Below are 24,246 nucleotides of genomic sequence, written 5' to 3' on the forward strand. Positions count from 1 at the left end.
ATTAGGAACATCCAGTCCTCACCATTCTTTTCCATCTTGCATGACCCTGAACCTAATTCTTGGTTTTTTATTGGCCCAGATAAATAATGTATATACCTCTGCCATATATTCAATGTCTTATCCTCAATTTTAATAGGGATAATTTGAAATAAAAAGTTCATTCTTGGTAAAATATTAATTTTGACAGATGCTATCCTTCCCAGCCAAGAAAGATTTAATTCTTTCCACCTGGTTAGATCTGCCATAATAAGGCTCCAAGACGGTAAATAATTATTCTTAAACAGGTCTTTGATATTTGCTGTTAAATTAATCCCCAGATATTTAATTGGTTTTTCTGTCAGTTGAAATCCAGTCTTGTCTTTCAAATATAATCTGTATCTGTCAAATTCCATGTAAGGATCTGTGTTTTGTTTTTATTGATCTTATATCCTGAAACCATGCTATAATGATTTATATGCTCCATTATTGAGTCCAAAGAGTCCTTTGAGTAATTGTAAGAACCACATGATCTGCATGCAATTTTATTTTATGTTCTTGCTCCGCCATTTTAATTCCAGAAACTTCTTGTTCTTGCCCTATCTTCATCGCCAATGGTTCAAGAGCTAGGATAAACAACAATGGTTAAAGGGGACACCCTTGTCTAGTATCTTTTGTAATAGGCTATTTTTTTGATATCGTCCCATTCACTATTATCTTTGCTGATTGTTCCTGGTAAATGCTTTGAATTCATGAAAGGAAATTCAGACAACAGTTCATTTTTTCTAATAGTTTAAACAAGAAAGACCAGTCAAGATTGTCAAAAGCTTTCTCCACATCTAAGAAAATCATCGCTGCTTTACTCGTATTCTTTGAAATGTCATCTATTGCATTCAATATATATCTCAGATTGTCTTTCATGTATCTCTTTGGAACAAATCCTGTCTGATTCAGATGTATTATATCAATTAAAAAACATTTCAGCCTTCCTGCCAAAATCGCCACAGAAAGTTTGTAATCCACATTCAGCAGAGAAATTGGTCTGTACGATTCTGGTCTAGTTGGATTCTTCCCTTTATGAATAAGAGGTAAATTCACTTCTAAATGGGAACGCTTACTTAAGCAGAATTTGCTTACTTATGGCCTATCACCACAAGCATTAATAGTGATGGGCTTTGATCAGGCCAAGTTGGTATCTTTTTTACCAAAGTGTCTCAGATGTAGAATGGTAGACTGATCAAAGCCTTATCCCAAGGGGAGTAGTGTTGGGAAATCAAATTTTGATTACACGCCCGGCCAGATATCTTAACTAGATCATGATTGCCAAGTATTGCAGGGTGTTTACTCAGGCATGGTTCAGTGTGCTGCATACTGCAATGCTCGAACAGATTTAACAAAGTCGCCTTTGAGGAGAGATTCTGCCCCTGCAACTCCAAGAGCTATTGAAACAGTGCATGGGTTATTATATTATAGCTTTTACAGGGACATTCACAATGTGTGTGTTACTCCACATTTATCAAATCTTCTGGGCTGTTCTGATGCTTTTTATATGTTATCTTTTGTCAGACCATGATGATAAGATTTCCTAAGTTCTGCCTAATTGCCAATAGAATTTGTAAGACTATGTTATATAGTTGAATGGTTGAGTATTACTATCTACTGAAGATAGTGATTATAAACTGTGTTTTTAAAATGTTTTAAATGAATCTTATGTATCTGTTTCTCTCTGTATTTTTGCTAGTCAGTGCCCGAAAATAAACTACTCCTACTACTACATCATCATCATGAACCTTCCTCGTTGTTTTTGTATTTATTCTCTGAATTATAATTTCAAACAATTTTTTAGTCTTCAAATTCTTAGTAACAGTCATTGTTCTCTTCTCCCCACTCCCCTGTTTTATTCCACAAAACTTTAATGGACTGGTACATATTCTCCCCTCACCCCACTGCAAATCAGCCTATGTGATTAGGAATGGGTGTGCTGAGAGCCAGACATCCTCTTCTTTCTGTATCATATTGGAGGGTTGGTTTCCCCAAACCACCATTCTACATGTAACTCAGATACTGGTATTAGAGTAGCGGTTTGGACAGCCCCTCCTCCCACCTCTGCATACGGTAAGCAAATGTGTTGGGATATCTGGGAAAGACATTGGAATGGGCATGCTCTCAATTGCCTCATTCAGACATTATAAAACTGAGGCTGTACTCAAGTACAGCCTCTAAAGAGAGTCGAAAGTCCCGCCCAGCATGTCAGCCACTCTCCTGCTGCTCCGTCAGTTGCAAGTCCATCACGCAGCCTTGTCTGAAGAGGCTAAGGCTTTAAGCATGATAGAAGGCATTTCCATGAGCAGGAGGCTCTTGCGCCCAAGCCTTTCACTCATGGAAGAGCCCTCCATCACACTTACAGCCTTTGCCTCTTCAGACAAGGTTGCAAATGTGATTAACCCACCCAGCAGGGGAGAGTGATTGACACATTGGGTGGGACTTCTGTCTTGTTTCAGGCCCATGTACTCTTGTCGAGTACGATCTCAGGGTTTTTTTATAGTGTCTGAATGAGGCTAATATATCCCGCTTGTGTGGGCTAGTTGGGGTGGGTGAGGGAAATAGGCCCAAAGTCAGCCTGTCTTGTATTGTTAATTACTGAATTCCCCTTCCTTTTAATGTATATAAGAACAGCCCTGCTGGATCAGGCCCACGGCCCATCTAGTCCAGCATCCTGTTCCACAGTGGCCCACCAGATGCCGCTGGAAGCCACAGACAGGGGTTGAGGGCATGCCCTCTCTCCTGCCATTACTCCCCTGCAACTGGTACTCAGAGGCACCCTGCCCTTGAGGCTGGAGGTGGCCCACAGCCCTCTGACTAGTAGCCATTGATAGACCTCTCCTCCATGAAGTCATCCACACCCCTCTTAAAGCCATCCACGTTGTTGGCTGTCACCACATCCTGTGGCAGAGAGTTCCACAAGTGGATCACGCGTTTGCTTAATACATTCCTGCTTTTTTGGTAGGGTGTGAACAAACTTTTTTTTATTTTTTTTGTATCTACTTTCTGGTTTATTTCTCCCAATTGTTATACATTTTGTTTGCGTCAGGGATGTAGATATAACTGAGCAGATGGGTTCAAAGAACCTGCCCCCGCCCAGCTCCACCCCTCCCTATCTTCTTCATTCTCCCTCACTCTGAGGGGCCACTGGGGCAGAGGGGCAGACATGGGCCTCCTCTCCCCTAGCTATGTCCTAGGTTTGAGTTGCTAGTTGTGCCTTTTATTTCAGTGTGGATAACTTCTACCAGTATTCTCTTTACTCACAGGATTTCTGTTCTAGTGCTTGCATTCCTCCCAACTTTTTTCCTGACCATTAACTGCTACTCTAAGGTTAAACGCTTTCATGGTTTTCCAGCTGCCAGTGCTTTATTTTTCCATCCCTGTACAAGGTTTCTATCTCTTATCATTTTGTTCTTTCCTTTTGCCCCCTATATTGTATCACTCTGCTATATTTTGTTCCCCCTCCATCTCAGAAATTTGTCTCTGGTTCAGAGAGAAAGACAGGGTGGGGGGCGGAGAGGGAGAGAGAGAGACCGGGGTGGGGGGCAGCTGCAAAGTCTGACTTGGTTATGAATGGTTAGCTGCAGTTTTTCAAATATGTACATGTCTCTCTACCCAAATATCCCAACATTCTTCTTTTTGCCTGAACCTCCTTTGTGCACTTCTGAATACATATGGTCACGTGCATCTACCATCCCCCCCATTACTGTTTCCCTTTCTCCTTGTTAAAAAAAAAAGTCAGTAGTTCAAATATTAACTGAGGAGAGTGTCACAATACTTGTTCCTGTGGTAGCTGAGTGGAATGCTTACTTTGCTCTCATTGGAGTCAGGCCCCACCCCTCCATTTTGTGATGCTTGGCAGAAGCATTGCTTGGCCTGTCTTTTATTTATAAACTATCTATCTATCTATCTATCTATCTATCTGTCTATCTGTCTGTCTATCTATCTATCTATCTATCTATCTATCTATCTATCTATCTATCTATCTATCTATCTATCTATCTAATATCCTGCTCTTCCTCCAAGGAGCCCAGAGCAGTGTACTACATACTTAAGTTTCTCCTCACACCAACCCTGTGAAGTAGGTTAGGCTGAGAGAGAAGTGACTGGCCCAGAGTCAACCAGCAAGTATCATGGGCGAATGGGGATTTGAACTTGGGTCTCTCTGGTCCTAGTCCAGCACTCTAACCATTCTAACCAAATATATGCTGCTGCTTCGGTCAGAAAGTACCCAATGTGGCTTACAATTTTAAAATATATATAAAAAATAATTACAGTATTGAGTAGATATGTTTAATAGGAATATAGCCTCAGAAGGAAGGGGACTGGCTGATGTAAAGACGTCTGCAAAAGCAGCCCCCGTGGAGTCTTTTGCTCTCTGAAGGTTGGTGGATTCCAAGCTCCCCCTGCCAGAGCAACGAGAGAAAAGGAGCTGCTGATGGGTTCTAGGGTGGCTGACATTAAATATGATTTTTAGTATTCCCTCTCCCCCTCCCCCACTGTAATCTCTGTCCTCTGAATACAGTCATCAACAGCTTGACTTTGGAATCCTTCAACTGCACAGTGCAACTTAAAGTTTCCCCCTTGTTTGATTTGAACAATGGGACTCCTTCTCCACCTTCCCTGCTCCCCAATCCGTGATTCTGCTGCTTATCTAGAATATCCCTCCCCCTGATAGGAAGACCTACTCCTGTTCTTGCCCTTGGCTCACTTTGACATCAACACATAGGGTGCTCCCATCATTAATATTAATTAATTAATTTATTAATAGGGATAATGATGATTTTTAGAGTATGGTTTATTTCTGAAAAATTGTTCGTGTTTGTCAAAAATATAAAAATAGATACACTTGTAGAACACCTGTTCACATGCAGAACAAAGCCACCTTCTCTTGTGCCAACCCAAGCAAAAATCCATACCCCTGGAAGCTTGCCAACTTTGATCCTGGCAGGTTTCCCATGCATTTTTAAGAGCTGAAAGACAAGGAAAAACCTAAACAAGTGAAGCTTTTTCTTATTACTGCATGAGGCAGACAAGGAAAAGCTTCAGTGGCTAAATTTCTGCTTCTCTTGCAGTTCTTAAAGGTACACAAAGCCTGTCAAGAGAAAAGTTGGCAAGCTCTAGCCTTTGAAGCATCTATATATCATTTTTTAACAATAACAAAAAGTCACAAAGTGGTTTACATAGAAAAAGAATATTCACCTGTAAAAACCTGTGATTTTTTATGAGTTTGCTTTATGTCCTTTTTGAGGGAGGAAATCTACTTTAGATTTTGTTTAGCTTCTCCATTATTAGATGCCAAATGTCACTTGGCAGGGGAAGAGGGGAAATCCTCAAAGCTTATTTTTCCTCCTAAGGTGCACCCAAGACACTCTTCTGTAATGTCAATGTAAAAGGCCTACAAAGGGCCATCTGGGGAGTTAAGGGAATGGATTAGCTGCTTAGCTTGTATGCAGGGGCATTGCTATAATTGAACAAGGTGAGACAAATATCCCTGTGCCCCTGAGGGAGCCCCCCCCCCCCCGCTGGCCAACAGTTCACTCTTTGCTCCCCGCCTCTAACAACTAACATGTTGCTGGCTCCTGCCAGACAGAGAGGGACAATAGTCCTATTCAGACATTACTTAAAGTGACAGGTAGGAGAGCTGGTCTTGTGGCAGTTGGTTGGTTGTGCCATCGAGTCCTTGAGGACTCCTGGTGACCACAGAGCCATGTCGTTTTCTTGGTATAATACAGGAGTCGTTTACCATTGCTTTATCCTGTGCAGTGTGAGATGATGCCTTTCAGCACCTGCCTGTATAGCTGCTGCCGGATATAGGAGGTCTTGTGGCAGCAAGCATGAATTGTTCCCCTTGCTAAGCAGGCTCTGCCCTGTTTTGCATTTAAATAGGAAACTACGTGTGTGTGAGCACTGTAAGCAGAGTTCCCTCTAACTTTTTTTTCTTATGTGTGCGGAATGATTTTTGTTCCGGGCAGCAGTATCAAGGTAGTGTATGTGCATGTGCATTCAGAGTGGGGTCTTCCTGATTCAATTGTGCAGGATCTAAAACTGAGTGAACATCAAAAACCTTGTTTCCGCACAGACATGTGCGTGCCTTAGAGAGAACACTGACTGTAAGATATTCCTCTTAGGTGATGGGGCCACTCTGAGAAGAGCATCTGAATGCTTGTATGCAGAAAGTTCCAATTTTCCTCCCTGGCATCTCCAAGATAGGGCTGAGAGAGACTCCTGCCTGCGACCTTCTAGTCCGGCAGTCCCACCCAAAGTATGTCTCACCCCTCTTCATCACACTGCTCATGGTTATCTTGCCATTCATTTGTCACGGGAAGCTCTGGAATTATCATGGCAAGTGCTTCTGTGATCTGCTCAGGCACCAGTGTAACCATGAGCAGAGCAGCAAAGAGGTGTGAGAGACATGCCAGGTGGGACTTCCAGACTGTCTTTTGACAGTGAAATCATGCACACAATCACTTTAAATAGCATCTGAATAGGGCTGGTGTGAACAGATGAATAAGAAAAATAGAGGCATTGTTAATACTCTATGAATTTGAGGTTATTGTAGTAGGTATATGGTTTTTTAAAAAGTTTCTAAGCCAGGGGAATGTATGTGTGGGTTAGGGATCTGCACAAAACTGATTCTGTGTTTTCATTTCAAGCTCAAAGTGCTCAAAACATGTGAGTAAATTTTGAATGTTTTGGCCATAGGGAAGAATGGGGAAACTCGAAACACCCCATTGTTTCCCATGGATAGCTCCTCGGGACACCAAAGTGGATTGTGTGTTAGGGCATGATGGGCATTACCTATCACCTAACCCACAAAAGAAATGGGCAAGTGGGAGATTAAAACTTCTGTTTTAATTAGAATCCCTGCTAACTTGGCAAAGAGTCACCTTTTAATGTGGTGATTCTCTTTATTTACCAGGAGGAGAGTAACTGGCCCTATCCACCCCCAGCACAGTACCTCCAGTGACTGTTCCTGGTGCCTATCTTGTGTTTCTTTTTGGATTGTGAGCCCTTTGAGGACAGGGATCCATCTTATTTATTATTTCTCTGTGTCCACAGCCGGCCACCTTGAGCCATTTTTGGAAGGGCAGTATAGCAATTGAATGAATGAATTAATAAATCAATATTTTTAACCTTTCCCCCAAACCCCCCATAGGATTCTATGGGGAAAGGTTAAAATTGTGTTTAAAATCACCTGCTTGCCAATTTCTTTTGTGGGTTGGGTGGTAGATAGCACCCATTGTGCCATACCACCCAACCCACTTTTGTGTCCCTAGGAGCTGCATATGGGAAACAATGGGGTGTTTTGAGTTCCCCATTGTTCCCTATGGCTGGAACAAACAGAGTGCATAGTTTTGCAACCCTGCCTTGAAAAACACTGCGAGCACACAGTAAAAGGGGATCTGTCCCTCCTGACATAGAGCATGCATTTCAAACACAGTCCCAAAATGGCCAAAAAAGAATCACTGAACCAGAATCCACAGCCGGCCACAGTTTTTGCTCTACGGTAACATCACTGGCACTCACACACAATTTTGATGCCTTAATTCAGCATTGCAACAGCTGCCACAGCACAGCAGCACCCTTAGCATCAGCAAGCATAGCCATAAACTCAGTTAAAGCAATGTCTTCAGTCACATTTTGACTGAGTACACCTTGCAGTGCAGATTGTAGACCAGAGCAGTGAGTGAAGCACAAGTTAGTCTTAAGGTCAGATATGGCGCTCATCTCACAGCAGTCACCAATAAAATATTGCGCAGGCACCAAGTTCTGCCTTTGTCAGTCTGAGATCCAGCAAAAACAGTTATAGCAGCAATGGCACAGCAAGCATATTATACTTAGTGGTGAGAAAACAAATGAATGAAACCAACTTCTTTCCATCCTGCCTGCCACAGAGAGACAGGAGGACAGAGCAGTCATGGCCTGATAGACCAATGGTCTGACAAGAAACAAAGCTTCTATACTTTGCTTGTGAGAAGAACTTTTTTCTTCTCTAGCATATATCCTTCCCTGCCTGCCTGTATCTGGATAATTCCATGGCCCTTGGATTGGTGCTGGGGCCCAGCTGACACCCTAAGCATTGCCTCAAACTGGATTTGCTCCATCTCCCGGCTTGCCACTGGCTTCTGCAGGTACTGCAGAACACACTGCTTTGCACTGCTGCAGGGCTCAGTGGACTCCTCCTGTACTCCTGGCAAGACGCCAAGGAAGCCCTCTGACCAGATGGAATGCTCAGGTGTAACTACCGGCTCCCTTGGCCCTGCCAGGGATATTATGTTGCTGGACCAGGAAGTGATGGTGATGCTGCTGCTAGGGGTAGACTGTGCACTATTTATTTATTTATTTGTGCGTGCATGCATGCATGCATTCATTCATTCATTCATTTGGTCAGTCCTCCAGCATCCTGCTCCTGGTTGTGTCCCAGTGTCCTCTCCTCTGCTCACCTAACATCTTCAACCAGGAGGGATTTCCTACTGGTCAAGGGTGACCACATTGCTCTTCATCCTTGGGTCACATGAGCAGGACAAAACATGCACTGCCCATGCACCCAAGGGTGTCCTGAGCCAATCCATCACTCCAGGCATCAGCTGACCTGCAAAGGTGATTCTTTCCTCGATGGTCATCATGGAATGGAGCTCACCCATTGTTTTCTTGAGGAGGAGAGTGGTGGGCAAAGCCTGGCTCAGCTTTGCTGTCTCGGCACACAAGCTGTTCGTAGGAACAAAGAACGACTCGAGTGTCAAGACAACTTTGGAAATGAGAGCCTATTCCTGGTTGGATAGGTTGCACACTCCAAACCATGCCTCCTTGCCAGGGCATGGATGGCCAGCTCTTGTTCTTGCAGGCACTGGAGCAAGAAAAAGATGGTGTTCTACTGGGTCGGAACATCCTGAGGGATCAGGTGTTCAGGTAGCTGCAGCTCGGGCTGCTCCTTGAGTATACATCCTTTTCACTCCAGTGGAAGAAAGCAGCTATCTTATGGCACCTGTCCACAAGGAGCATCTGTGGCAGCAGCAGACTGAGACCCAGCACCTTCAGTGGGGATGTCTCACCTGGCCACAGCCCTAGAAAGGCCAAGCACATCCCTCATGACCAGGTTGAGAGTGTGTGCCACACAACGGATGGATGCAAATTGAAGCTACTTGGCTGTCCTCTTTACATCCACAGCATTGTTGGTCACCATGAACCCATGGCAAAGGTCTGGCTGCCTGGACAGCCTGGCGATCCGTGACCACTCACTATTCATCTGCCCTGTGGTTACTGTCCAGCATCTCTGCATGCAGCAGAACCCACCTGTGCTTTGCTGTATGGGAGGGGCTGGCCACAACACCACCAGCAGATATCCCCTTGCTCTCCTGCCCCCACCAGTGCACTGTGAGGGACAGGAAATGTTCCTCACAGAAGTGTGCCTTCCACTGCAGCTGGTCCAAAGATCCACAGTGAATTGCATGCTTGTGTCAGGCATTGCTGCATGCAGCAGTCCCAACACAGCCTCCCTGCATGGCAATCCAGGCACCCAGCAGCAGCGAGGTGCAGCTTAGGGCTGTAGAAGAAAAAACAGTCAGCATAGCACTCAGTTTTTAAAGCCACTGGTGGCGGACAGGCTGGCTGGCTAAGAAGAAGAGAAGAAAAGAAAAGAAATCCACAGTAGCAAAAAATACTGAAAGCAACACCCAGTTAAAGCCATTGATTGGTGCTGCTGGCACAATAACAACAACAAAAAATTAGAAAAGGAAAAGAAAAGCATTTCTTGGCACTGCAAATTAAAAGGAGAGAAAAAAGAGAGATAAGCCATAGGCACTCTCAGAGGTCATTCACACAATCAAAAATTGTGTCCTACCCAGGTTTGGGAGCCGTGCGTACTCCCAATTTTTGATTGTGTGGAAGCAAGGAAACATGCCCTTTATTTTAAAGGTGTTTAGTTTTGAGTTTGAAACACTTGAAATGGCCGTTTTGAGCTCGAATTGTTTCGAACTCAAATAGATTTGTATATCCCTAGTGTGGGGTGTGTGTGCATGGTATCTGTAAAAGAAAGGCATGCCAAAAATATCTTTTTGTTCACCATGTCCTCACAGTTCTTCTGCAGCTATGACATAGTGTGGGGGGAGAAAAAGGAAGGAGGCCCAGTGGCCCATATTCACTTATTGTCCCAGGGCCCACTCCAACCTAGCTATGAGCCTGCTTTTAGGCACCTCTCCTGGGAAATTGGCGGGCTGCTAGCCAGGTCAAGTGCTCTTTTATTCTGGTACTTGTGGCTGCTAATAATAATAATTAATAATAATAATAATAATCTTTATTTTTTAGCTGCCACATAACAAATTGTTCTCTGGGTGGCATGGGGAAAGAAATCAAGGTGAATCTTGGGTGCAGCCTCTGGGCTATCAGCTGGCCTTCTCTGGTGGCAATTCAAATCTGTTTTTAATCCTGACATCTCTTGGATATAGTAAGAACAGCCCTGGATCAGGCCCAAGGCCCATCAAGTCCAGCATCCTGTTTCTCACCCGATCCCACCAGATGCCGCTGGAAGCCTACAGGCAGGAGTTGAGGGCATGCCCTTCCTCCTGCTGTTACTCCCCTGCTACTGGTACTCAGAGGCATTTTGCCTTTGAGGCTGGAGGTGGCCTATAGCCTTAGTACCCATGCCTTTTTTAAATGGACAGAAGCATTGTGTCTTTCATAGTTATGTAGCTGACTGATCAGGGAGAAAGTTGCACCTGTTTGTTTGTTATGTAGCTTTGAAAGACATGGGGACCTTGACAATCAAAGGTGACAACCCTCCTTTGAATACAAAGTCAATTTATGGAGGATATCCAGACAAGAGACACTCGAAAAAATATTTTAAGACCTGTGCCCTGCTAAACTTGGCTCCATAGAGCCCTCCTGTAGACAAGAATATAAAACAGTATCAGTTTTTAAACTACGTGAATAAACAACATAACATATAAATATGAACTGGCAGCAGCAGAGTGAAATATTAAAAAAACCTGTCTAGCCGGTTATTGAAAACATACACCAGTTCAGCCAACAGTTTGCTACTTATTTTAAACGGTATTAAAACAAGCACCTTTCAGTGGTTCTGGGCAGTGCTTGACCTTGCTGAATGTAAAAAGCAGTTAATAAGTGCTACTTCACGAGTTTCATCTTTTTAGATTATGTGTACTTCTAGTAATGGAAAGTGGCTGAGGCAAACTCGTTAGAGCGCTAGTGTGGGAACTCAGTGAATGAGGTGTACAGTACAGCCAAACCCAGTTGCTAGTGTGAAATGGCCTTTAGCGGTTGCATATTTTTGTTCAGGCTTTAAATTTTAAATGCCAGTGTAAGGATTTAAGGCTTCTTCTTGCTTAGCATGTTACAAGATCCCGCCTGTCCCCTTTTTCCTTTATGGGGCTGCAGTGAATATTGGACTTCCTTAACAGGACTAAAGTGAGCTGAATTTAGCTGAATTGCAAGGATCATTTGCTTGTTTGCACTTCATCAGGGAAAGCGAAGCTTATAGGAAAAGGGGATTGCTGGTGATTATGTAACAGGCATCCTGTATCTTTAGTCCAGTGGTTCCCAACCTGGGTTCCTCCAGATGTTGCTGAATTACAACTCCCAGAATGCCCAGCCATAATAAATTGTAGCTGGGGATGCTGGGAGTTGTAGTTCAACAACATCTAGAGGAACCCAAGTTGGGAACCACTGCTTTAGTCTTTCAGCAATATCTGCTGCATGTTACTCCCTCCTGGGTTTTATAAGAAAATTGCTCTCCTATCACTCAGTGATAGTGTCCTTGCAGTGACACCTAGTAGCCTCCTGGATGTTTGTGAATGCATGAAACTATGAAAAAAGGTTGATTGCTCTTAGAAATATAGAGGAATGTCTGGTTATCCTATTTATAAGTCCAGGGTTTTTTTTTTAATATCTAAGGGCCGGTTCCCATGCTTACCTGGCCAGTTGCCATCTTTGTATGATGAAGAAGCAGCCAAATGCCCTTCTCCCTGCCCACAAACACTTCAGGTAACTTCTGTGATAGGTATAGCATCCAGAGACTTGTTGGTACAAAGGCAACGATGCACAATTTCTCCCTCACACATACACTCTTCAAAGGAAAAAGGATGGGAGAACAACATGTGAATTGAAGCTCCATGTGGAGCCTCCACTTGATGAGTTATTTTAGGTGTGAAGGTGGTGGAGGTGGAGATTGAGTGCCAACTACTCCACTACACAGAGAATTGTCAGCTGGGTAAGTGCATGAACTGATCTTGTGAACTGGTTCACACAATGTGTATTTCATCCAAGTGTGTGCTTTTAACCTCTTCCTCCACTGCCAAATAATGCCTGCTTCTGGCAAGTTACGTTGCTTCTGATCTTCTGTGTGTTTATCTCTTCCTTGTATCCTTTCAGATGATGATGTGGACTTGGAAGCTTTAGTGAATGATATGAACTCCTCATTTGAAAGTCTTTACTCCACCTACAATATGCATTCGGAAAGCACACCACTCCTTCAGAATGGCCAGCTTGATCGCAGTCAGCTGCCAGCCTCAGGAACAAATTCACTTCACCCTGTGTCTCCTAGACAAAAAGTACAGAGGTCTCAGCCAGTACGCATCATGGCAGTCAGGTATGAAAACAGAAAAGCAATTATCCTTTCTTCCTTTCTTCTCTTCTTTTTTGATGATCCAGGATCCAACTGGGCAAGTGTGCGTGTGGTGGAGAAATTGAAAGATTGCTATACTTGGACCTGGATTCTGATTACAACCAATAACTCAGTGGGTTGCGTCCATTTCCTCTGGTTCATTTACTTGTTCTGTGAAATGGAAATAATATTGACCTTCATGGGTGGTTATGTAGCTGAAGGGATGCAGAAGATGCCATTTTGTGACTGGCTCTGGCTCCCCAAGCCATCACTTTGTGACTGACTCTACCTCCCCAAGCTGCTGTTTCATGCTAGTAGTTCTCTAGGCTTTGGCAATAGTACAACAAATGCTTGGAAGCCTCACCCCTGCCCAAGCATACCATTTATAACCACTGACTCCAAAGGTTGTAGTCCTAACCGCACACACTAGGGAGTAAATCCCATTGCACTTGGAGAGGTCTGCTTCCAAGTAAATATGCTTAGGGTTATACTTTTAGCCTTTATGTAGTGCCTTTTAAGTGTTCTGAGCACTTAGAAGTCAATCTGCCAATTAAGTTAAACTCTAAATAGTCATGTCTGCTTGTTAAAAGTAAGGGCAAAGCCAAGCCAACTATTATTCATTTGTGAGAGTGAATCATTTACAGGAGATGCAAAGAAGGCCATGTTGCATCAGTTTTCTTTAGAAAGGTGGATTGTTAATCCAGGTTATCAGGAAAAATCAAGATCACAACTAGAATATAAACCTTGTTTTTGCTGTCTCTTTATAAACTTGAAAGTACCAAAGATTATAAAATAAAAAGTATAAGTACCTTTACACCAATCTAGACTAGAGGGTGTACTTCTAATAGCCTCTGGGTGTTGCTGGTTATAAATGTCAAGCTGATCATAAACCTATTTAAAAAGGTTGCCTTGTGCCATACTCTACCGGCAGCAAACTACAAGCTCTGAGTAGCCCTTGCCTAAAGGTGTTTTGCCACAGTGCAACCATTTAATGGCCTTTTGATATGGTCCAGCTTTATAATATCAAATTAGCAGGGCTGTGGTTAGTTCAGGACATATAGATCTTATTTATTTTATTATCTTAAATAAGATTACCATCTTATTTATTTATTTCTCTGTGTAAACCGCCCTGAGCCATTTTTGGAAGGGTGGTATAGAAATTGAAAAAAATAAATAAAATAAAATAAATAAATAGAATGTTCATGTCAGAAGTATTCCCTGAGATAACTGAGCCTAGATGATTGTGTTTTGATACACATTTAGTGTCTTTGTATAGCCATGTGGTCCACGTTGAAATCATTGCTTATAAAGTGCCATGTACACCAATGGTGGTATATGAATAAATTTCATATATGTATTTGGTAAAGGACACTTGCAAAATGTTTGTGTATGCTTCAGGGTTCTTACTCTTGTGTTAGACCAGTTACTTGGCTCCATGGATATTCACAGTAGTGCTCACTAAGTCTCTATTCCAATGCTTGTTTTTCTTTTCTTGCATTTGATGTCTGCCTGCTGGTTTGAGCCTCACCTATTATTTGGCAAAAGTTTCTCTTAACTCCAGTGAAGATGTAATGGATCAAATCTCTTAACCATGGTTAAGAGATGGAGAGCAGGCCATGGGATGCAGTGCTCTATCCTGTCTAGCGCATGAATGTATTCTCCCCTCTTAACCATAGCTGGATTTCATTTCCACCAGCCTTAAATAAGATCAGTGCTGAACAAGTTCCATCTTAGCTGGTGTTTCTATCTGAAAATTCTCTCTGTTCTGTAGACGCCTACAAGAAGAGGAGCAACAGTTCAGAACTTCCTCTTTGCCTGCCATACCAAATCCGTTTCCTGAGCTTTGCAGCCCCACAAGCTCACCTGTGCTGGCACCTGGATCTCTACCTCAGAGTCAACCTGCAAATAAACAGGTAAATCTTTCCTCCCTGTTGCATTTTTTGGAAATTATTGGATGTTTTTGTACTGCAGAATTCCTGTTTTTGGAGTTTGGCAGTTGATTTCTTCATCACGACAGGGCAAAGAAAAGCCATAACATTTTATTAAAAATAAAAATCTTTCCCCCTTGAGCCGTGTAAAAACTCAAGAACAACAGTCTTCAGACAGACTTCAAAGCTTTTGAAAGGCTTATAAGTATAAAGCACATCAAAATTCTTCTTCCAGTTAATGAAGACTGCTTGTAGTGAATGGAGCAATAAAAGTTCTGATCTCCTTTGAATTTTATAACTGTAGGCAGTGACTCATTAAATCTGAAAACTAAAAAAGTGTTGCTTAAAGTGATCAGTAACCTGTCTGTTTATAGAGCATATCTAGAGTCCTCACCTTCACCGTGCTGATTTTAATGTTAAGCTTCTACAGTGTGTGTGTAAGTGTGTGTGTGTGAGAGAGAGATAGAGCGCTGCCACTGTCCATTTCTTGCTACAACACTGTCTCACAAACAAAACAAAACAAGCCTGTGGGCTTCCCAGAGGCATCTTGTGGGCCACTGTGTGAAACAGGATGCTGGACTATATAGCCTTGGGCCAGATCCGGCAGGGCTTTTCTTGAGGCTCTTCACATGATTAGTGTGAAGAGTTGTAAGGGGGCTTGCGGGGCACCCTCTCTCCATGCAGATGATCACTAGCCCATTGCTGGGTGGGTGGATCACCCGCCCAGACGAGTAGCAGCTTCACTCAGGCGCTCCTGTGCCCGAGGCTCTGAGGCTCAGGCAAAGGGAAGCGCTCCACGCAGTGCCCCCCCCCCCCCCGGAGCCCCAGGAATGAGATTCATAAGAGGGTCACTTAGAGACTGGTCAATAAGCTGTTGGTGGTGGATGTTGGACAGTGGCTATTGTAGAAACTTGACATTAAAGTCTTCAAGGGGCAGGTGAGGACTCAAGGTATGCTGTATTAATCCCCTCAAAAGGTATTGGGCAAGTACTTCTGCATAAGGAGGATGGCAAGAGGAAGTCCTGCCCTGGTGACGCAGTGGTAAAACTGCCGCCCTGTAACCAGAAGGTTACAAGTTCGATCCTGACCAGGGGCTCAAGGTTGACTCAGCCTTCCATCCTTCCGAGGTCGGTAAAATGAGTACCCAGAATGTTGGGGGCAATATGCTAAATCATTGTAAACCGCTTAGAGAGCACCGGCTATAAAGCGGTATATAAATGTAAGTGCTATTGCTATTGCTATTGCTAAGTGTTTCCTCCTGTTAGTGTTTTCCCATGGGTATGGAAACGACTAGTTTGAACGTCATCTTGTGTACCTTTTCCTCCAGCTTTCCCCATATTTTTATAGGCCGAGGGTGGCTTTGCCAATGTGGTAAAACATGTGTGCAATTTCAGAAGTCTTTGTCAGATATTGTGTGTTGAGCATTTTAAGACTATTTCACATTTTGTTGTAAACCGCCCAGAGACATTGGGCGGTATAAAAATGTTAAATAAATAAATAAATAAATGTTACTGATTTCCTGCTTAGAAACTGCTCCCATCTAGGAAATGGTATACAGTAGAACCTCATTATCCATGGATTTGCATATCCACAGTCAAAAAGGCACCCAACATCGGCATATGGGGAGGAAAGAGGGGAAAAACACATTGACCTTGCATATCCGCGGGTCGGGTGTGGCCAGAAATGACCACAGAGGTAATTTCCAGCCGCCAGAGCCACAAAATGGCTCAGTTTGAGTGTGAGAGAGAAATTGGCAGTTTTCAGCCCATTTTGGGCTGATTCGGGGGCATTCCAGGACACAGCGTGATTCGGGGGGAGCAGCAAGGCAGAGTAAGGTGCCCCCCCCACCGTTTCTTCCCAAAAATTGGCCGATTTCCAGCCTTTTCCAGCTGACCGGGAACCTAACCCCTGCAAACCCATTGCTTTCATGCCTCAATATTTGCGGTTTCCATATCCGTGGCTGTAGCTGGAACAGAATCCCCATGAATATCAAGGTCCACCTGTAATTGCCATACATAGATCATAATGCAATACATTTCTAAATGATTTCATGTACATAGGTTGAGAATCTGTGGCTGGTGCTGGCTTCCAAGTGCATCAACTCACATACAAGTAGGACCACTACAATACATAATCTAGATGGATAAATTGTACTATCTCCTGTATAAAATTAGGTAATGGTGTCAAGCAGCCCTGATTTATCAGTCTTATTGGTTATCTGCTATTCCTTATTATATGTTCTGAAAACTAAGCAAAGCAATTTGAGAGCATTTAATGTCTGGATACAACTTTCTTTTTCTTTTTTTAACAGTGTGTTTCCTACAATAGCACTTTGATGTTTGCAAAGTAATATAATTTTCAGAAGCTTAAACTACACTATCTAAATGAGCAGGGCCTCAGCATACCGAGATTCTTGGGGAGGTTAGAATTACACAAGAGTTCCTTGGGGTGGTTCTTAAAAAAAGAAAAGAAAAGAAACAACGGTGACTTGAATGCACAATCTAGAGCTTGAGGAATGTGTGAGCTGCTGGAAAGCTTGATCAGCAACTTGAGGGATCCTTTTTGTAACAGCAGACAAAGCTGCAAGCGTGAACCTACTGAAACAAAGCTCGTCTCTGTCCCAAAGCTCTCAAGGCTTGGAAGGGAAGCCAACTGAGGGCAGCCTGAAAAGCAGATAGACACTGTAAAAGGAGACTGCAGTAAGGTCAGGCAGGACGGCAACTCGGGTGGTCAAATATTTGATGTGTCAGGGACGAGCAGAACTGACTGGTAATTGGACGGACATGGTTCCATGGAGAGTCTTTAGTAATGATGTAATGTTGGCGCTTGGTGTGCTAGATGGGAGAGAGCAGGCAACTTCTTTTGAGGAGAGCGAAATGGTGTGAGGTCCCTGATGTAATGGAGAGTTTCCATAACAAGTCTAGCACAACAAAAGGTTTGGTGAGCAATTAAAGTTGTGAATATTAGGGTGGAGTTGAAATATTCCCCCCTCCCCCTATACTCCATAGGTTTGCACTGTGCGTGTGGAGGACAGACAGGTCCAAGCTAACAAATATTTAGGAAAACTGCTATTTTGTCATAGACATCTAGTGTGCTGGATTTCTATAACTATTATACATGCTTTAACATGTTTGCTCATTGATTTGTATTTCAAATGCTATCCTAAAATTTTGGCATACATTTTGGTATTGAGTTAGACTTTATTCCCATGATGGTTCTTTTGAGAATGCTAAGCTAACTGGCCTGTAATTTCCTTGATTCCCTCTGGATCAAGGAAAATAGGTGTTACTTTGGCTACTTTCCAGTTCTCTGGTACAGAGCCTGATTCTGGGGACAAGAAGTGGTTGGTATCTAAGCTCCCCTCCGTTCAGAGCTCGCCAAGGTCTTTAATTCCATTTTCTTCAAATGTTATACCTTGAGGGGAAAATGAACTGTAGAATGGGATGGGTAGTGGTATGAAAGCTTTTAGGTAAATTATGTCTAATAGTGTTAATGTGTGTCCAGGAAACTGTAACCAGAAACTGTAACCACCAAGACCAAACATTCATCGGGGTGGGGGGGGCGGGATTGTTTTCATTAGCATCTAGACTACCATAACTGAAGTCTGGCTTTTCTGTAAAAGGTATTAAACGGAAGTTTAACCAGTTATGAAAGCTGTAATTTCTGGTTGTGTACACACATTTTGGAAGAAGCTTGCAATAATTACATGTAGGTCACTGTGATGCCACAGGATATTAGTCGAAAGTATCTTGTGTGAGTCAATGAAGCTTTCAGCTGTAAAAATAGGGCAGACTTCTTGCAACCTCACTCTAAATAGCTCCAAAAAACTTCAGATAGCTGTCTCATGTACCCAACCTAGTTCTTAATAAATTCTGTGAAGTTATATGTGCTAATGTCACCCTTGATTTTTAACGTAGTGGTTTGAAGCAAGTCCTGTAAACTAGTTCTCTGCTCCAGGTGGTTAGTTGCAGCATAGCATAGAAAGACTTAAGGCCGGGGTTCCCAAAGGCCTAGAATCCATATATATAATTCGCTTATGGACAACCGAATTGAGGACTACGTCCGAAGGCATCCGGAGCCGTGTGGATGCCTGAAGCCATTGCCTTGGGAAGGGAGGGGCAGCGAGCTAGGGAGGCAGGGGGAAGCGGCAGACTCAGGAGACAGAAGAAGAAAGGAGGAAAGGCAGAGGGGAAAGGAGGAACCATTGCCTGGGGAGGGAGCAGCAGCGAGGGAGGTGGGAATCGGCAGACTTGGGATGGAACAGAAAGGGAAGGGAAAGGAAAGGAAAGGCGGAGGAAACCGACCACAGAGAGGGGGCGGCTGGCGGGTAAATGACTAACCAAATGAAGCCCAAAATCACTGGGACAAAAGGGGCCGTAAAAACTGGGACTGTGAGGGAGAGGGAGGGAGAGCGGCACAGGGGGGAGAGGGAGGGAGAGCGGCGCGGGGGGAGAGGGAGGGAGAGCGGTGTGGGGGGGAGAGGGAGGGAGAGCGGTGTGGGGGGGAGAGGGAGGGAGAGCGGTGTGGGGGGGAGAGGGAGGGAGAGCGGTGGGGGGGAGAGGGAGGGAGAGCGGCGCGGGGGGAGAGGGAGGGAGAGACGGAGCGAGCGAGCTGTGGGGTCGCAGCAAGCAAGAGAGCTGTTGTGGGGGGACAGAGCGAGTGTGAGAGCTGTGGGAGGGAGAGCAGGGAACAGGGTGCAATGCACGGCTACAAAGGGAGCACCAGCCAAACAAATTCTCCCAACTAAACTGAAAAAGGAATTAAACTACCGCACAGATGCTCTGCGCGTGTTCAGCTAGTCATCTATAAAGCTACATCTCTCGTGTGTGTGCGTTCTCTCTCTCTCTCCCCCCCCGTCTCCCCCCAACCTTGGAGAAGCTGCTGCCAGTCTGTGTAGACAATACTGAGCTAGATGGAACTATGGTCTGACTCGGAATATGACAACTTCCTATGTTCCATGTTTAAAGCTACTGGCTGACATCCTGACTAATGATGTGTAGACCAGAAACATGTTGCTGAGGATCAAGCAATGTGTTTCCAATCTAGCAGACAGGGGCGTAACTAGGTTAGAGTGGGCCCTGAGACAAGATTCTTAAATGGGCCCCCAAGGGAAATGGAGCGGCAGTTCATTTTTACTTATAATGAGATAAAACTGGTGTTCATGATCACCAGCTTTATCTCACCATAAGTAAAAAAATAACTGGTGTGATCTGAGCTATAAATTCCTCCCATTAATTGAAAATAAGGGACAAACGGCATCTCATAAGGGATAGACAATTTTGGGATGAAATAAGGGACGTCCCTGCTAATAAGGGACGACGGTCGCTAACCCTATTAGTGGGGGCAGGAGCTAAAAACATCTCCCCAAGCAGTCCCGCACTCCAGTGTTCCCTTTAAACTACTTTTACAGCAAAAAAAAAAAAAAATTCCCGAAAGATATAATAGTTTGTTCAAAAAAAAACCCCAAAAAACCCTACACCGACAGCAGCCAGCCTCTTTACATTCACGCCCCTGCAAAACCTCTGTCTGTGTCTGCTGCAACAAACATGCCTCCCTGCAGAGACGTCCCTGGCTAGTTAAGTCTCCCGAGACATCCGGGCTCCGGCGGATTCTCGTCGTGTTTCCTGCCGTTACGGTAGCGCGAGAAGGAGAGACCCAAGTGCCGCGTGTTCTTCCTGTGGACCCCGGGAGGGAGGAACAAGAAGTCGCGGCTGAGAAGAGTCCGGGTGACTTTCTTTTACTGCCCCCTGCCCTGGCAAGGAGTCACAGCCCCGGGTTGCCGCTTTGTGTGGGAGGGGGCAAGCAAGCGCCGGCAGCCCGCAGGGTGTGTGTGCACCACCCCCGCGAAGGGCACCTAAGTTAAGAGCTGTGCTCGCTCAGGCTGCGGAAGAAGCAGAGCTGCCGCCGCCGCCCCCCGCCAGGTACACGAGGAGCCCGCCGAAGAGGAAGCTGTCTTCCGCGCTTCTCCCTGGGCTCGGGTGGGGCGTCTCTCTTGTGCACGCTCCTGTCCACGCTCCTAGCGGCGGAAGATCGGGTAGGCGGGAGAGCCTCTGAGGGCCCCCCCCAAGGTGGAGGGCCCCTAGATAACGGCCTCCCCCTGCCTAATTGTAGTTACGCCCCTGCTAGCAGAGCACTCCTGGAGTGCTCCTAGAGCACAGACAAACTCTGAAAAGTATTTGTGCTCTTGCACAAGAGTGGAAGAGTGTGTACGCTTTGGAAGCATGGCAGATCACCACAGGGGCTAGTGCTTCATTGATGTTAGGAGCACACACACTTTGTTAGTCAGGATGTCAGCCATTTAAGATATTTCTATACTGCCCAAAACTTGCATCTCTGGGTGGCTTACAATTTGATTAGGTAGAGATAAATAAAGCACATTTACCTTTTTAAATGAGGATGACTTTGTTTTCTGTTACTTAGTTTTTCAAACTTGGGTTTTATGGCGGAGACTGCCAATCTAATTTTAGATTCCAAACTATTTTCAATAGGTATTTGCTTGTTATAGCAGCAACTGCTGAAAACTCTGATACACACAAGTAGGAATTCAGCAGTCAGTATTTCCATGGCTTTCTCATTTAATGCTTTGTACTCAGCTTGCACATTAATCCAAAATTCAGGAAGAGATGCTGCCGAGAACACAAAGCAAAGAACTGCTGCAGCTTCTTCGAGACATGAAGAGGTGGACAAGGGGACAGGCGCTGAAAACCCCCTGGATCCTTCACTGCTCACAAAGCCAAGGGCAGCACAGCTATGGCACTTCTTTGGCCACTCACTAGAGGAGCTCTAGCAAGTGTCTCCCAAGAGGGAACTCTCCCCTGGCCTGTCAGCCAAAGAAGTGCACTGCTGTGCCTGCCCTTGGCTTTGTGAGCAGCAGAGGAGCCCAGTAGTTGTTGGCTTCTGTCTCCACCTGCCTCTTATTGTCCCTATCTCCACACCTTGAATAGTATCTTTCGATACTATTGACAGTAGTATCCTTCTGGTGTGTCTGAGGGGATTGGGGGTGGGAGGCACTGCTTTGCAGTGGTTCTGCTCCTTCCTCATGGGCAGATTCCAGATGGTGTTTCTTTGAGACTGTTCATCAAAATCTGAACTTTAGTATGGTGTCCCTCAGGGCTCCATATTGGCTCCGATGTTGTTTAACATCTAGGGATGGGCCTGGACCGGTCCGGAGGCCAATAAAATAGCCTCCAGACCGGTCCGGACCTGGGTGGTCCGGTTCGGGTGGGGGGTCCCTTTAAGAGCGGTTTTACTTACCCCTCACACTGCTTTCCCGCTCTGGTGTCCGTAATCCATAGAGTAATTGGGGCAGCAGGACACCTCCCTGTCGCCCCTTCCCCAATGTTGCTTGAAATCCCAGGAGTCCTTTGCATGCACGCGCAGGTCACAGACGAGCGCGCGCACATCTCTGTGACGTGCGCGCGCGCAAAGGACCGCAGTTGGCAGTTCCGTGCACACCCCATTAACATCTACATGAAACCTCTGGGAGAGAGCATCGGGAGATTTAGTGCAGGGTGTTATCGATATGCTGATGATGCCCAAATCTCTTCTCCGTGTCAACATCATCAGGAGAAGGCATAACCTCCCTAAATGCCTGCTGGGAGGGAGTAATGGGCTGGATAACTGAGGCTGAATCCAGATAAGATGAAGGTACTTATTGTGTGGGGTTGTAACTCGGGAGATGATTTTGATCTGCTGGTTCTGGATGGGGTCATGCTCCCCTGGAAGGAATAGGTACGCCATCTGAGGGTGCTTCTGGATCAGAACCTCCCCCTGGTGTCCCAGGTTGAGGCAGTGGCCAGAGGTGCTTTTCATCAGCTTTGGCTGATCCAAACGGCTGCATCCGTTTCTTGAGATGAATGACCTCAAAATGGTGTAATATATGCTGGTAACCTCTAGGCTGGATCACTGCAATGTGCTCTATGTGGGGCTGTCTTTTGTACATAATCTGGAAACTGCCATTGGTCTAGAATGCAGTGGCTAGGTTGGTCTCTAGGTCTTCTAGGAGAGACCATATTACTCCTGTGTTGAAAGAACTACACTGGCTGCTGATATGTTTCCAGGCAAAATACAAGGTGCTGGTTATTACCTATAAAGCCCTAAACAGCTTAGGCCCTGGGTATTTAAGAGAACATCTTCTTCACCATGACTCTCACGATCTGTTAAGATCATCTGGAGAGGTTTGTTTGCGTTTGCCGCCAACTCATTTGGCGGCTAATTGGGAACGGGCCTTCTTTGTTTCTGCCCTTGGACTTTGGAGTGCGCTCCCTGTTGAAATAAGAGCCTCCCTATCTCTGGCAACTTTTTAAAAGGCCCTGAAGACACATTTATTCACCCAGGCTTTTAATTAGATTTATGGTTTTAATTTTTAATGTTTGTTTAGATGATTTTAATGTTTCTTTAAATAGATTTTAATTGTTTAGTTTAATGTTTTAAATGAATTTAATTGTAAACCGCCAAGAGACACAAGTTTTGGGCAGTTTAAAAACATGTTAGTTAGTTTATTAATTGCATGTCAGGTAAGGCCCATTGCTCTCCTGACAGCTCCCTCCTGCGTTCTTTGGGAGTCCTGATCCCCTGGGAATCCTTGAATTTAGGTTTTCTTTGATCTCAATGGGTGGTGGAGTTCATAACGAAGAAGACGTTCTCTTAAATACCCAGGGCCCAAGCTGTTTAGGGCTTTATAGATTATAACTAACACCTTGTATTTTGCCAGGAAACATATCGGCAGCCAGTGTAACTCCTTCAATACAGGAGTAATATGGTCTCTCCTAGATGACCCGCAGACCAGCCTGGCTGCCGCATTCTGAACCAACTGTAGTTTCTGGACTACGTACAAGCGCAGCCCCACATAGAGCGCATTGCAGTAATCCAGGCTGGAGGTTACCAGCAGATGTACCACTGTTTTGATGTCATCTATCTCAAGAAACGGATGCAGCTGGCGTATCAGCCGAAGCTGATAGAAGGCATCTCTGGCCACTGCCTCAACCTGGAACACCAGGGAGAGACTTGGATCCATAAGTACCCCCAGACGGTGTACCTGTTCCTTCTGGGGAAGTGTGACCCCATCCAGAACAGGCAGATCAAAATCGTCTCCTGAGTTTTGACCCCACACAATGAGTACCTCGTCTTATCTGGATTCAGTCTCAATTTGTTATCCTTCATCCAGCTCATTACCGCCCATTGTTATCCCTCATCCAGCCCATTACAGGCATTTAGGCAGGTTATGCCCTCTCCCGATGATGCTGACATGGAGAAATAGATTTGGGCGTCATCAGCATACTGATAACACCCTGCACAAAATCTCCTGATGCTCTCTCCCAGAGGTTCCATGTAGATGTTAAACAACATCGGAGACAATATGGAGCCCTGAGGGACACCATATAAAAGTTCAGATTTTGAAGAACAACAATCTCCAAGGGACACCATCTGGAACCTGCCCGAGAGGTAGGAGCGGAACCACTGCAAAACACTGCCTCTCACTCCCAACCCCCTCAGACGCTCCAGAAGGATACTATGGTCGATAGTATCAAAAGCCGCCGAGAGGTCCAAAAGGACCAACAGAGTCACACTCCCTGTCAATTCCCTGTTGGAGATCATCCATCAGGCCGACCAAGGCAGTCTCCACCTCATAGCCAGCCTGGAAGCCAGTTTGAAATGGGTCTAGATAGTCAGTTTCCT

At 44.8% G+C, this 24,246-nt stretch overlaps 1 protein-coding gene across 19 annotated transcripts in view; it reads left to right on the forward strand.

Moving 5' to 3' along the window:
* The window catches only part of GRB10 (growth factor receptor bound protein 10), a 228,294-nt gene that overhangs the window by 101,582 nt on the left and 102,466 nt on the right, over nt 1-24,246 (forward strand). For all 19 annotated transcript variants that reach the window (XM_053260436.1, XM_053260443.1, XM_053260434.1 and 16 more), the window contains 2 exons: nt 12,409-12,625; nt 14,412-14,553. In XM_053260436.1, coding sequence (XP_053116411.1) covers nt 12,409-12,625; nt 14,412-14,553 — 359 coding nt within the window. The remainder of the gene's footprint in view (nt 1-12,408; nt 12,626-14,411; nt 14,554-24,246) is intronic.

This window comes from Hemicordylus capensis, chromosome 6, assembly GCF_027244095.1.
Source record: "Hemicordylus capensis ecotype Gifberg chromosome 6, rHemCap1.1.pri, whole genome shotgun sequence".
NCBI classification, from domain to species: domain Eukaryota; kingdom Metazoa; phylum Chordata; class Lepidosauria; order Squamata; family Cordylidae; genus Hemicordylus; species Hemicordylus capensis.